This window comes from Myxine glutinosa, chromosome 6 (assembly GCF_964187855.1).
Source record: "Myxine glutinosa chromosome 6, kmMyxGlut1.1, whole genome shotgun sequence".
Classification (NCBI taxonomy): Eukaryota; Metazoa; Chordata; class Myxini; order Myxiniformes; family Myxinidae; genus Myxine; species Myxine glutinosa.
In genome coordinates this window covers 152,200,163-152,213,827 of record NC_136266.1, presented here as the reverse complement: position 1 = coordinate 152,213,827, position 13,665 = coordinate 152,200,163, and the positions used below count along the sequence as shown (strand labels likewise).

The following is a 13,665-nucleotide window of genomic DNA, read 5'->3' as shown; positions in this document are numbered from 1 at the left end:
GATACCCCAATTGGTAGCTAAAATGCAATTTCAGCCATCCCACTGAGTTTTTAATTGACTTTTACGGCGCATGCACCACGTCCCTAGTTTTAATTACTTGAGTTGTTGTCGAATTGAGTTTCTTTTTGTGAGATTATTACACACTGCGTTAAATACAGACACAAGAGGTTTTTAGTTTTCACATATTCTTGACTTGGAACCTTTTCATGCTGTTTTCTTGTGTGACAGTTCTATTTTATGCTGTCCATAGTGTTGCTACTGATAATATTAAAATCTCATATCAAACATGCATCATTCGAGCGACGTTGCTTTGTTTGTTTCTTCCAAAAACGATGTAGTTGGGAGCCAGTGAGGAACAAAAAAACTATAGAACTAAATGTTCATGTTGGCTCCTTGGAATTCCTCATTTTCTGTGTAATAATTTACCAATTCTCATTCAAAAAAGATAGCCAATTAAAGGAAAAAACACCTCTCAGAATGCACCACAGAGCATCTAGAAATCAAAAAATTTCTGGGGGGCACGCCCCCAGACCCCCCTAGCCTGCTTGCATGCGCTCCGCCACTCGACCCTCGTGAAAGGGAGGGGGGTGCTGGGGATGTGCTCTGGGAGCCAAGGGGGCCATAACACAAAAAAGGTTGGGAACCCCTGCTTTAGGAAATCCACTGAATGCCAGTGCGAAAATTTAAATTAATTGACAGGCTACGGATGCACCGCCAAACTTCTCCACAGAGAGGGGCTGACTGAGTATAGAATATTGAGTATGGAAGCAGCTTAAAAGCTGCAACGCCAGAGCATTCGCTGCTGTTTGAACGCGCTGGCCACCCAAGGAGAGGCTTCCTGCCTGTTCATGCCATGGACGGATCGCCTGCCGAGATCAATTGTGTTGCTATGTTTGGCGGTCTCAATCAGTGTCACTAGTCGCTTAACTTCTTTTCGGGCCCGGGACCTATCCACGGCACGGCGGCCTGCAGGTTCAGAGGTCAGGGAGAGTCCGAGAAGTCCCACACGTGATGCACCCCAAACCCCGTGTCTGCAACAATATTTTCACTCTGTCTGCTGATTTGGCAGTCAAACAAAATTGAAAATAATTCCAAACAGGAAACTTAATGTTTGGAATGACATCATAAAGGACACAAACAACAGGCACAAATAACTAATGTAACTTGTTAGATAGAGTGAGGTAATAGCGACTACACCACAATGCCAGTAAATTCCAGAAGTTTTTTTGAAAAATTTTCACAATCTTTATTTTATTTCAATTGAATTAAATACTTGAACACTGTTTAACATAAATCGTCTTCTTGTTCATTCCAATAACCTAATTCTGTATGTTTGTGTGCTTCCCCTTCTCTCCCCATCTTGTCTTCCGCTCCCTCTTTTTATATATTTTGTTTGTCTGGTTGATTTGTTTGTGAAATAAATGTTATCTCTTTCACGAGCCTCGATTCAGTATCCAAAAAAACCCCCAAAAAAAACCTCCAGTATAGCAGCACTTGGACATGTCAAATAGGGTGGTGTATAAAGGTGATGTCGAAGACTGCTTCAATCGGACTTAAAATCCGGAATTTTTATTTAACAATCTTTAACTTCATTGTTATATTTGAATTGAAGTATACATTGTGTGGCGTAACATGTTCTATGAACTCTTCATATGGTTCTCAATCTCATTTCCCTGCAAAAGACTGACGCTGATTTGTACACAGGTGATGTCTCTCCTGTAAATGTGGAAGGCAAACAACACGACAACGATTCATCTGTCACAGAAGATTCAAAATGTGCTTCTGCAAAGGAAGGTTCAGATGATATTCACATGACAAACGGAAGTGCTGCCTGTTTTGCATCTGGTGAGTGGAAACGTAAAAAAAATTAACATACAATCTTTTGTGTTGCGAAAATATAAAATTTTCAGAAAAGTGTCAAATATTTAGCATTTTGATTTTGACAAAAAAAGAAAATATTGTGTTCTTTATTTCTGCAGGACAATCAAGAAATATTATGGGACAAATGAGGTCCAGTCGCAGCTTGACAGTGAGAAAGAAGCCTTTTTTGAAGAAACAATCACAAGATCAACACTCACTTCCCATAAAATACAAGTGTTTATCTGGGCCTCGCAACACCAAGATTAACATGAAATTAAACAAACACAAAAATGTTCAAGAAAAGCAAATACGTTATAAGTGTAATGTGTGCAGAATGGATTTTGCTTCAACGTGTAACATCAAAATACACATGAGGATCCACACTGGAAAACGTCCTCACAAATGCTCGATATGTGACAAAGGTTTCTCTCAAAACAGCAATTTGAAAAAACATATGAGGATCCATACAGGAGAGCGTCCTTACACCTGCTCGATATGTTATAAAAGTTTCTCTCAAAAAGGCCATTTGAAAATACACATGAGGATTCACACAGGAGAGCGTCCTTCCAGCTGCTCGATATGTGATAAACGTTTCTCTCAAAAAGGCCATTTGAAAATACACATGAGGATTCACACAGGGGAGCGTCCTTCCAGCTGCTCGATATGTGATAAACGTTTCTCTCAAAAAGGCCATTTGAAAATACACATGAGGATCCACACTGGGAAACGCCCTCACAAATGCTCGATATGTGATAAAGGTTTCTCTCAAAACAGCAATTTGAAAAAGCATATGAGGATCCATACAGGAGCGCGTCCTTACACCTGCTCGATATGTGATAAAGGTTTCTCTCAAAACAACGATTTGAAAAAACATATGAGGATCCATACAGGAGAGTGTCCTTACACCTGCTCGATATGTGATAAACGTTTCTCTCAAACAGGCAATTTGAAATTACATATGAGGATTCACACAGGAGAGCGTCCTTACACCTGCTCGATATGTGATAAACGTTTCTCTCACAAAGGCCATTTGAAAATACACATGAGGATCCATACAGGAGAGTGTCCTTACACCTGCTCGATATGTGATAAACGTTTCTCTCAAAACAACGATTTGAAAAAACATATGATGATCCATACCGGAGAGCGTCCTCACAAATGCTTGATATGTGATAAAGGTTTCTCTGCAAAAGGTGATTTGAAAAAGCATATGATGGTCCATACAGGAGAGCGTCCTCACAAATGCTCGATATGTGATAAAGGTTTCTCTCAAAACAGCAGTTTGAAAAAGCATATGATGATCCACACAGGAGAGCAACCTCACAAATGCTCTATGTGATAAATCTTTCCATCATAACAGCCATTTGAAAAGGCACATCAACATCCATACATGAGACCTGAAATCTGAAATACCAGGACTTAAAAAATAACGTCAAAAGCATTGAGAAATGGAAGAAACCTGAAATTGTACCAGTGATTGTCAGAGCAACAGGAAATCCGGATGATCAAGAAAACACCAATTGAGCACATAAAAAGCATTCCAGGGAATATCGCCACAAACAAGCTACAGGTGGAGGCTGTCAGAGGTTTTGTGAGGATTCTAAAACGAGCCCTTGGAATACAACTATGAGAATGAAGTTTCACAAACTGGTTCATGAACAATGATCCTTTACCGAAAAAGGAGGTGGAGATTTTGAGTTCTGGGAGAACTTACTCGCACCTCCTAAACCCACATGTGGAGATGACAACCCAACAAGAGTGTCCTTACAAAAGTTATTTTTGTGACAAGGATTTTATTTCTAAATAGAGCTTGAACTTCCATCGTGCAACCCACGCTGGAGTGCTCACATAAAAAAATGGCTGACTGTGGGAAGAGTTTTGCTGATGAAGGTTTGTTAAATTCACGTAGCATTACCCACACCAGGTTGTGCATGCCCCTCCTGTAAGCATTCCGCAGCAGTAAACGAGATATTCAGTGAACCAGTAAAGAGAACGCGATTGTGAAAGCGTACAGCCCTTTTGGCATATACCATGTGAGCACAACTCTTCAGAGAACCACCTGTAACTCCGGACAACCAGCCAGCACCCCTGATCCCCTTGATGAAAGCCATATGGCTGGCTCTCACCAGAATATCCACAACAATGACTGCAACCTGATGCCAAAAGGCAACAAGAATCTCAGAATGCTAAGCCCATCCATGTCCACCCAACTCAAGCTAAATTTATATAAGATGACAGGTAAAAAAAATGTAAAATTTATTAATTTGGTTCTCCACATTCTCATAACAGAGCATTGTTGAAAACTTGATGCCAAAAACCTGTACGTTAACACAACTTAATCTCTCAATCTGATCGTGGATCTCACCGTGCTTCTTCCAGGGCCTTGGCGGAATGCAGTTTTGTAATTCTTGTCTCTGTCCTTCCCATGTATCCAGCCAAGTTCCATTTGAGTTTTTTGATTGTGACCAGTGTCTAGAAAATTTGTTTTCCATCTGATTTCGTTGTTTTTCTTGTCCCTTTTTGGTTATGCTCAGATGGCATCTTTCCATGGCAGTTTGGACATCAATTTTACTCGATCTTTGCTGTAGTCCATGTTTCATTGCCATGTGTGATATTGGGAGAACACCCTTGTTGTAAAATTGTTGATCAAAAGAACACTTCTGCCTATATTTTTCATGAAACTTGAATTTGTTAATGGTTTCACATTAAAGAGAGGTCCTCAAAGCACAAATGCACTGCCTGTGTTGTTGTGAATATGTAATGGCACATTAATATCAATTTTATCAGTCAGTGGAGAGTTTGGAGTTGTCCATATCCCCAGAAGTAAACTTGATCAAACCGAGACTTGATCACCAAACCAGTCGAAAGCCTTGCATAGCATTTACCATCATTGTTTGACTGCACTTCATGCCATCACCGATTCCTGCCACGCAGCTCACTTACACAGGTCCCAACGTGGAAGCCACACAGCAGGTTGCTACCACATTTTTCTCAACATCAATGGTAAAGCATTGTTAATGGAGGGCATAGTTAGGTCCAAAACTTCAATTCCGTGACCATTTTCTGGCTAGTAAGGTTTGACGATTGATTTGACTTCTATTGACATTTTATAACAAAAATAGCCTCTATGTCCCTCCCAAAAATCCCGGCATTTTTCGCCAGAGGCCCGAATCCAAGATGACCTGAATCTTGCACTATCTTGTGCAAGTTTTGAACCAGAACACCTAGAATCACGTACAAAGACACTTTTTTGGATAATTTGACCACGAGGATTCCGAATCTGACATTAGTTTGACGTTATGACATTATTTTGACCCAGAAATCCAAGATGGCCACCATCCAAGATGGTCTCGCGAGATCTCGGAGACGGTGGGAGGGATTTTCGAAGCTCCACACGGTCTCCACGTTTTTCGAAGTTAAGTCTGTTCACAATTGTATTTTGTTGAAACTGTATTTATCTTTCGGTGTGTGAAGTTATTGTGTGCAACTTTGGTTGTTTCTCGGTGTTTATCTTTCATAAATTGATCGTCTGTTTGCCGTGTCGCGAGCAAGGCCTTTGCCGCGTCGCGAACGGTTTGAAATCGAAGTTAAGTGATTGTTCCCATTTGTATTTTCGTTAAAACTGTATTTATTTATGGTGTTGTACGTATATTGTGTCCCGACGAAGATTTTTCGGTGCAAATCTTTCATACCTGTATTGAAAATTGTGTTAATTCGTGTCGTGTCTTGAGGCCTTGTACAGTGTACACTGTACAACCTTGAGGCTTTGTTTTTCTCTCAGCGGTCCGTCGTTTGTGATCCAATAACTTTCGTTCTCTGTATTCCCAGTCTTTTCACCCATAGCCTACTTCCTTGTGTAAATCTCAACTAAAAAAAAACAAAAAAAAAAACATTTCCTTCTCTGTTCTCATTCGTTTATTCATTCTTATTCGTTCGTTCGTTCTTCGACCACGTGTTTCTCCCCCATTTCCCCAGATAGTTTTCACTGTTATTAACCTTCAATGTTTACACTTTCCCCTCAAGTTATGTATTCCGTCATATTTTATAACACCTTTTTCTTCTTCTTCTTTAAAAGGCTGCTTTCGAATTGCTCACCAAATCAATTCATCCCCCAAAAAATATCCATCTCCTATAGTGCCTTTTTTCTACATTCCCTAAACTCTCCTGCACTCCATCCTCCATCCAGCGTCCTTAAACGTATTTTTAACTCGAAGGTCACAAGAAACTCATTTTGCAATAAATAATAATAATAATAATAATGCATTTATTTTATATAGCGCTTTTCAGGAAGCCCAAAGACGCTTTGACAGAGTGCAAAACATAATGCATAGCAAAACATAAAGACAATTGCAAAAAAAGAAGAATCAATAGGGAAATATTCAAAGCACAAAGGAGGGAGAAGGAGAGGAGATAAATGTTCGTTTCCCATAAATCGTACACTTTCTAAAATCCAATCTCACCCCTCCCCTCCAAATCTTCCCCATAACCCCTCCCCTCCAAATCTTACCCATAACCCCTCCCCTCCAAATCTTCCCCATCACCCCTCCCCTCCAAATCTTCCCCATCACCCATCCCTTTCAAATCTCCCCCCTTGCCCCCTCCCTCCTAAACTACCCCCTCCCCGCCAAGACGCCCCCTCGCCCCTCCCCTCCTAGACTCCTGCCTCACCCCTCCCCTCCAAATCTCCCCCATATCCCATCCCTTTCAAATCCCTCCCCTTGTCCCTTCCCTCCCAAACTCCCCCCTCACCCCTCCCCTTCAAATCTCCCCACCCTCATTGCTTCTCAATTTCCCCCCTCTCACTCCCCCACCTCAAAGCATCCTCCCCGCTTCTTCCCCCTTCCAACTCTCACCTCCATCTCCCCCAACCTTCTGCCTCGCTCTTCCCCCTCCTCAAATAACACCTCATTGTGCCTCACCCAATCACCATCAAACCTTTTGTCCGCCCCATCCTTCCCTTTCTCCGAGCTATTCTGAAATCTCTGACACACCTTCAACAGCTCTCCCTACACCTCTTCCACACACCTCCCTACACCTTCCACCTCTTCCACATCTTACCCTACCCCTCCTCCCCCCTGTTCTGTATCTGATGATCCCCCTTCCTCTTCATTAACGGTATGGACCTCAAACATCCGGGGCCTTCGTTCAAACTTAACTGATCTCTCCATACAGGTTGCTTCTGTCAAACCAGACGTGAACTGCTTAACAGAAACTTTCCTCCTTTATGATGTCTCTGATTCCTTAGTATCTCTCCCGGGCTACTCCCTCCTCCGGTATGATAGACCTGAGCCTCGTCCTGGAGGCGGGGTTGCTATCTTTATCAAAAACTCTCTTCCTCACTCGCCCTGCACTGCACTCTCTCCACCTCACCCCCAGGAATACCTCTGGCTACGGCTTCCCCTTCGCTCCCACCTCTTGTTCATATGTGTGTTGTACCGTCCACCAAACAGTGATGACTCCATCTACATCTCGCTGTCTGATAATATGGACCAACTTCTATCTACTCATCCCAACTCTCTCTTCCTCATATGTGGTGATTTCATCTGTCATCATGCCAGTTGGCTGGGTGTGGGTACCTCTCTCACCAGCCATGGCTCCTCAGCAAAGGACTTCTGCGACTCACTGGGACTGACACAATCTGTCAATTTCCCGACCCGGATCTCAGTCAACGGAACATCTTCTCTTCTGGACTTGGTTATGACTAACTTCCCTGAAAATGTCTGCTGCGCTTCTTCTGCTCCAATCGGATCATCTGATCATGTCCTTGTTAAAGTGGACATCTCTCTGACCATCCTCAGGGAGCCTGCTCAGCGTCGACGAGTCTGGCATTTCACACAGGCCAACTGGCACGGTCTTCAAGCAGCCATCAATCATCTTGACTGGTCTCCTCTGACATCATCTACCACCTCTGACATCAACTCATCCTGGGAATTCTTCCAAAGTAAATTGCTCTCTCTCATGCACAGATTTATCCCATCTCGTCTTCAGTTGTCATACCCTTCCTCCCGTCCATGGTGCATGGAATCTTGTGGTGAGGCTGTTGCCCAGAAACAACTTGCCTTCGTCTCCTGGAAAGCAAATCCAACGGAAAGAAATCTCATTTCCTTTCACAAAGCCCGAAACAAGTGTGTGTCCACCCTCAGGAGAGCCAGGAAACAATATCTCTCCGTTCTCAAGACCGAACTCTCTTATCTGTCTCCCTCTTCCAAATCCTGGTGGCGTCTGGTCAAATCCGTTTCTGGTGTTTGTTCCCCTTCCATCCCCTCCCTTACCTCAAACGGCTACACAGCTGACTCCGCACGTGAAAAAGCTGAATGCCTCAACTCTGTGTTTGCCTCTAAATCTTGTGTCCCAAACCCACCCCTCTCTGTACCCACCATACCCAGTCGTACCCTGCTGCTCCTGGACTCCGGGTCCTTTCCTCCTGACAAGGTGGAAAAGTTTCTGTCAACCCTCGACTCTGATTCTGCAACTGGACCCGACGGCATCAGCCCACGGGTCCTAAAATCCTGCTCTGCTGCTCTATCTCACCCTCTCTCTGTTCTCTCCACCCTCTCTTTTGCTCAAGGTCAACTGCCATCTGCTTGGAAATCAGCCAACATCACCGCTTTGCACAAAAAAGGTGCAAAAACAGATCCTAGCAACTACAGACCAATCAGCCTTCTCCCAATTATCAGCAAAGTCATGGAATCCATCATTGCTTCGGATATGAAATCTTTCCTCTTCTCCAATGGCTTGATCTCTGATCATCAATTTGGTTTCAGACCAGGTCACTATACTCTGGACATGCTGCTTCTGCTGTCTCAACAATGGATGGAGGTCCTCAATGCCAAACAGGAAATTAGAGCTGTCTCCCTCGACATATCACGTGCCTTCGACACGGTCTGGCACCCCGCTCTGCTCACCAAACTCTCCTCCTTTGGTATCCATGGAAATCTCCACGCATGGCTGGCGGACTTCCTCTCTAGTCGTCGTCAACGTGTGGCCCTGAATGGGTTTCTCACATCTCCTCTTCCTGTTCAGGCTGGAGTTCCCCAAGGCAGTGTTCTGGGCCCCGTGCTTTTTCTGGTCTTCATCAATGATCTCTCTGACTCTCTTGAAAATCCTCTCTATCTCTTTGCTGATGACTCCACTCTCTGCCGCTCCATTCCTCTTCCCTCAGATCGGCAGTCTGCAGCCTCCTCACTCTCTGAAGACTTGGACAAAATCACAGACTGGTCAAACAAGTGGAACATGTCTTTCAATCCTGACAAATCTCACACTCTTACTATGTCTCTCCGAAAAGATCGACTGGACAACCCTCCCATCTACTTTCTCAACAATTCTCTCCAAGAAGTTCTGTCGCTCAAGCTTTTGGGTCTCACTATCTGCCATGATCTTTCTTGGGAAAACCACATTTCCAAGCTGGCCTCCAAAGCCAGTCGCCGACTGGGCATCCTCCGTCGTGCGAAGTCCTTCCTCGGCACACCTGAGCTCCTCACCACATACAAGGCTTTCATCCGCAGCTCAATGGAATACTGTTCTCCCCTATGGGCCGGTGCTCCTGCCTCACACCTAGCTCGGCTTCACGCTGTTGAAACCAAAGCTTTCAGAATTATTGGAATCTCCCGCGATGAAGCTATCTCTGAGGGCCTTTCACTCACTCACCGCAGGCAGGTAGGTGGTCTTTCTGTCTTCTACCGACTCCTCTCCGGCCTTGCACCCCCAGCTCTCTCTGTGCTCTGTCCCCCAAATATTCCTACAGGTCGCACAAGATCTGCCAGCAACCCTCTGATGGTTAAACTGCCGAAATCTCGGCTCTCTGCTCACCTTCACTCTTTCATTCCTCTTTTCTCCCGCCTCTGGAACAAACTCCCTCACTCCCTTCAATCCCACTCCTCCCTCCAGGTCTTTAAAACAGCCGTTCACCACCATCTCTTATCTTCCCCCATTCAAAACCTTGATCTTTTCTACCCCCGCTAATTCACCCCAGATCCACCTTGTTTGAAATTCCAACTTCTTTCCTGGAAGTCCTGGCAGTGTCCATATGTTTTATACCTCTCCCACCGCCCCCTTCCCATCCCCCCCCCCCCCCCCCCCCCCCAAAGCCCTCGCCCTCTCTCAGATCTCTCGATGTCTCCATGTCTCTCGGTCCTTGCTCTCAAATGTTGTGTTTGTGTCCTTCCCCATCTCTCCCCATATTGTCTACCGCTCCCGATGTTATATGTTTTATGTGTCGGTTTGTCTTTCTGTGTGATTAATGTTCGCTCTTTCACGAGCCTCGATCTTGTGTACAAAAAAAAAAAAAAAAAATCCAGTAGAGCGAAAATGCAACTTTTAAATGGGAGAACATATGATCATGAATTAACACATTATTTTGGCTAAATTTATACTGGCCACGGAATTGAGGTCCTGATTAGTGAATTGCTATTTTCTTGTTTTTTATTTGTCTGTGTGTGTAATGTCATATACTTATTTCTGTCTTTCCAGGGAGTATACGAGCGAATGAGACAGCACTGAGAAGCGCAGTATTCAGAAGATAGCTGTCAAGAGAATGTCCACCGTTCCGTGTGTCCTCCAGTGTGGCGGGCTTTACAATGAAGCCACTGATGTCGTTACCTCCGTTGAGAGTTGGGAAAATCTCAAGAAAAAAGCCCTGTTATGGAGCGGTCTTGACAAGTTCGGAGACGTTTATGCAACAGTCAATTGGGGATAATGGTCCCGGCAGACAATGTGTCCATAAATCATGTAGGCTGACCTTATGGAATGCTAATAAACTGGAGCAGGCCAAGACAAGGCAGAAAAAACGAGAAGTCAAGGAATGCCAATCTCAGTCTTTGTCCATGTCTGAGGCTTTCCCCCCGGCTGCTTCTCCACCTGCCAAGCGGCTGCGATCAAGTGTAGAAGGGCTGATACATGAAAAAACAAAATGTGTCTGGTGCTGTAAACCGGAGTCGGCAAAGCACCCAGAATCAAAGCTGTCCCTGATTTCGTATGATAATGCATGGGCAACGTTCAAGAGTCACACGGTGGTCCTCGAAGATCAGAGCATGCGAGACAGAATCGACTGTGTGTCCGATTATGCAGCTGATGACACATATGCGATTGAGATCAGATATCACAACAAATGCTGGTTGAAATATGTGCGTAGTTACCAGAAAATGAGTGAAGATGACAAACTCCCACGCATGCACAATGTCAATCTCCGTGAGGCTCAGACTATCTTCTTTGACCACATCAGAACAGTTATCTTTGAGGAACGTGAGCTAAGGTCACTACAGAGCCTCCTCAAAGACTACAGCTCTATCATATCTCAGTATGGCTTCTCAACATCCAGCATCAAGTCATCCTTTATCAAAGATATCCTGACCCGGGAGTTTGAGGGCAAGATCGGCTTCCACTCCCGCCCTCAGAGAAACCAGAGCGACCTAGTCTATGACACGTCTGGGGGTGGTTCATATGTTGAAGCAGCACTTTCCGCCATCGGTGTTAGCAGTGAACAACTGGTGCACAATGTGGCTAAGCGGCTCAAGGATGATGTCAAGTCGATCAAACCCATCCCATGGCCGCCAAGAGTCGAGGAGCTAGAAGAGGAGGAAGAGCTCTCGCCTCTCATGGTGTAGCTGCTATCTGCTTTGCAGGGGAAGAAGGAGGTAGATCTGTCTCCCAGCACACTCTCTCTCACCTCTCTCATCACGCAGTACATTACAAAGCGACCCACCACTACCGCCATCAATGACAGGCTGTGATGCCAACTCAGGCTTCTATGGCAAGGGTAAGAAGTTGGTGTATGACCGGGTGGCGAAGAGCCCTGTGGCTCGACGGCAGCTCTCGCTGTGTGGAGATAGCCTTGACCTTGAGGAGGAGGTGCTAGAGGAGCTCTTCCAGTTCACACGACATGTCATCTATGGTGACGAAAAGAGTAGCACCATGGCTGAGGCCCGTGCAGCAAAGTGGAAGACCCTGAAAAACAAATCATTTATCCGTCTCCCTCCAGATGCAGACAGCCTACGCCAACACTGCCTCCGAGCAAACTACTTGGCATATCTTGTGTGTCATCCCTCCAAGAAACACCACCCCTCGCCACTCAGACATGGCTGGGAGCTGGTGGGTGGTCGCTGTCACCCTGTCCGCCACACGCAACCTGCTCTCCCGACACATCTACCTGCACCAGGGCCAGCTGAAGAGAGTGAGGAAGATGAGAGCCAGGAGGGGAATGAGGAGCGAGATGATGATGTACAAAGGCGGGGCGATTCATCGGAATCTGATGATTCAGATTCTAGTGAAGCAGAATGCTCTGATTCGGACTAATCATATAATTAAAGGTCATATTGATGAATTACTTCATTTGAAAACTGTTCAAGTCACAGCTATTAAAAATATCTTATTTTGAAGTGTAATGAGTTTACTTGTCATGCAATCATCAATTACTTTACTGCAAGATATCCTTATGGAGGTAGTTTCTTTAACATGTTTAAGTACAAAAGTTGCATTTTCGCTCTACTGGATGGTGGCCATCTTGGATTTCTGGGTCAAAATAATGTCATAACGTCAAACTAATGTCAGATTCGGAATCCTCGTGGTCAAATTACCCAAAAAAGTGTCTTTGCACGTGATTCTAGGTGTTCTGGTTCAAAACTTAATTTTTCAAGATAGTGCCGGCGGTCATCTTGGATTCGGGCCTCTGGCGAAAAATGCCGGGATTTTTGGGAGGGACATACAGGCTATTTTTGTTATAAAATGTCAATAGAAGTCAAATCAATCGTCAAACCTTACTAGCCAGAAAATGGTCACGGAATTGAAGTTTTGGACCTAACTAGCATACCTTTGAACACAGACTTCTAAAGAAGAGAAGAGGGGAACTCACCACTCCCCCCTAAAATGTTGAGATTTAAGTCGATGCGGCCACTGGTCAGACCAAGCAGAAAGAATTATTCCAAAAACTAAAAAAAAAAAAATTCAAAAACCATCCTTGCAGCTACAGACCAATCATCCTTCTCCCAATCATCAGCAAGGTCATGGAATCCATCATCACTTCTGACATTAAATCCTTCCTCTTATCCAATGGCTTGATCTTAGATCATCAATATGGATTCAGATAGGCTACTCCACTCTGTACAATATGCTCCTTCGGGTGTCTCAAAAATGGATGTCCTCAACGCCAGACAGGAAATCAGAGCCGTCTCCCTTGACACATTTCATGCCTTCGATACTCACTGATGCACTCACTCAGCCCCTCACTGACTGACTCGCTCTCACACAATCACTTACAGTCGTGGCCAAAAATATTGGCACCCTTGCACTTTTTTCAAATAACTCACAATTTTCTAGAAAAATAAGTTAAAATTGACAAAAGTATTTGGTCTTCACAATTCTTTATTTCACTGTTAGTATTACAGAACCTTTGTTTTTGATACAGAACTTAATACATCCTTTTAAATCAGAAAATAAAAAGAAATGGCATTGACAAAATTATTGACACCCTCGACTTAATATTTGGGAGCACAGCCTTTGGACAAAATAACTGCAGTCAAGTGCTTCCTCAATGAATGAGCTTCCTACACCTCTCTACTGGCAGTTTGGCCCACTCTTCTTGTGCAAACTGTTCCAGTTCTCCCAGATTTGAAGGGTGCCTTCTCCCAACTGCTGTTTTTAGATCTCCCCACAGGTGTTCAATGGGATTTAGATCTGGACTCATTACTGGTCACTTCAGAACAGTCCAGCGTTTTGGCTTGAACCATACGTGGGTGCTTTTTGAAGTGTTTGGGGGCATTGTCCTGCTGCAGGACCCATGCCCTTCGACGGAGACCCATATTTCTGACACCG

At 44.4% G+C, this 13,665-nt stretch overlaps 1 protein-coding gene across 1 annotated transcript in view; it reads left to right on the top strand.

The window, feature by feature from the left end:
• The window catches only part of LOC137428885 (uncharacterized), an 87,940-nt gene extending 83,345 nt beyond the window's left edge, over positions 1-4,595 (top strand). Inside the window, exons 2-3 of the mRNA XM_068118739.2 lie at positions 1,705-1,845; positions 1,980-4,595. Coding sequence (XP_067974840.2) covers positions 1,812-1,845; positions 1,980-3,199 — 1,254 coding nt within the window. The 5' untranslated portion in view covers positions 1,705-1,811 and the 3' untranslated portion in view covers positions 3,200-4,595. The remainder of the gene's footprint in view (positions 1-1,704; positions 1,846-1,979) is intronic.
• The last annotated feature ends 9,070 nt before the right edge of the window (positions 4,596-13,665 follow it).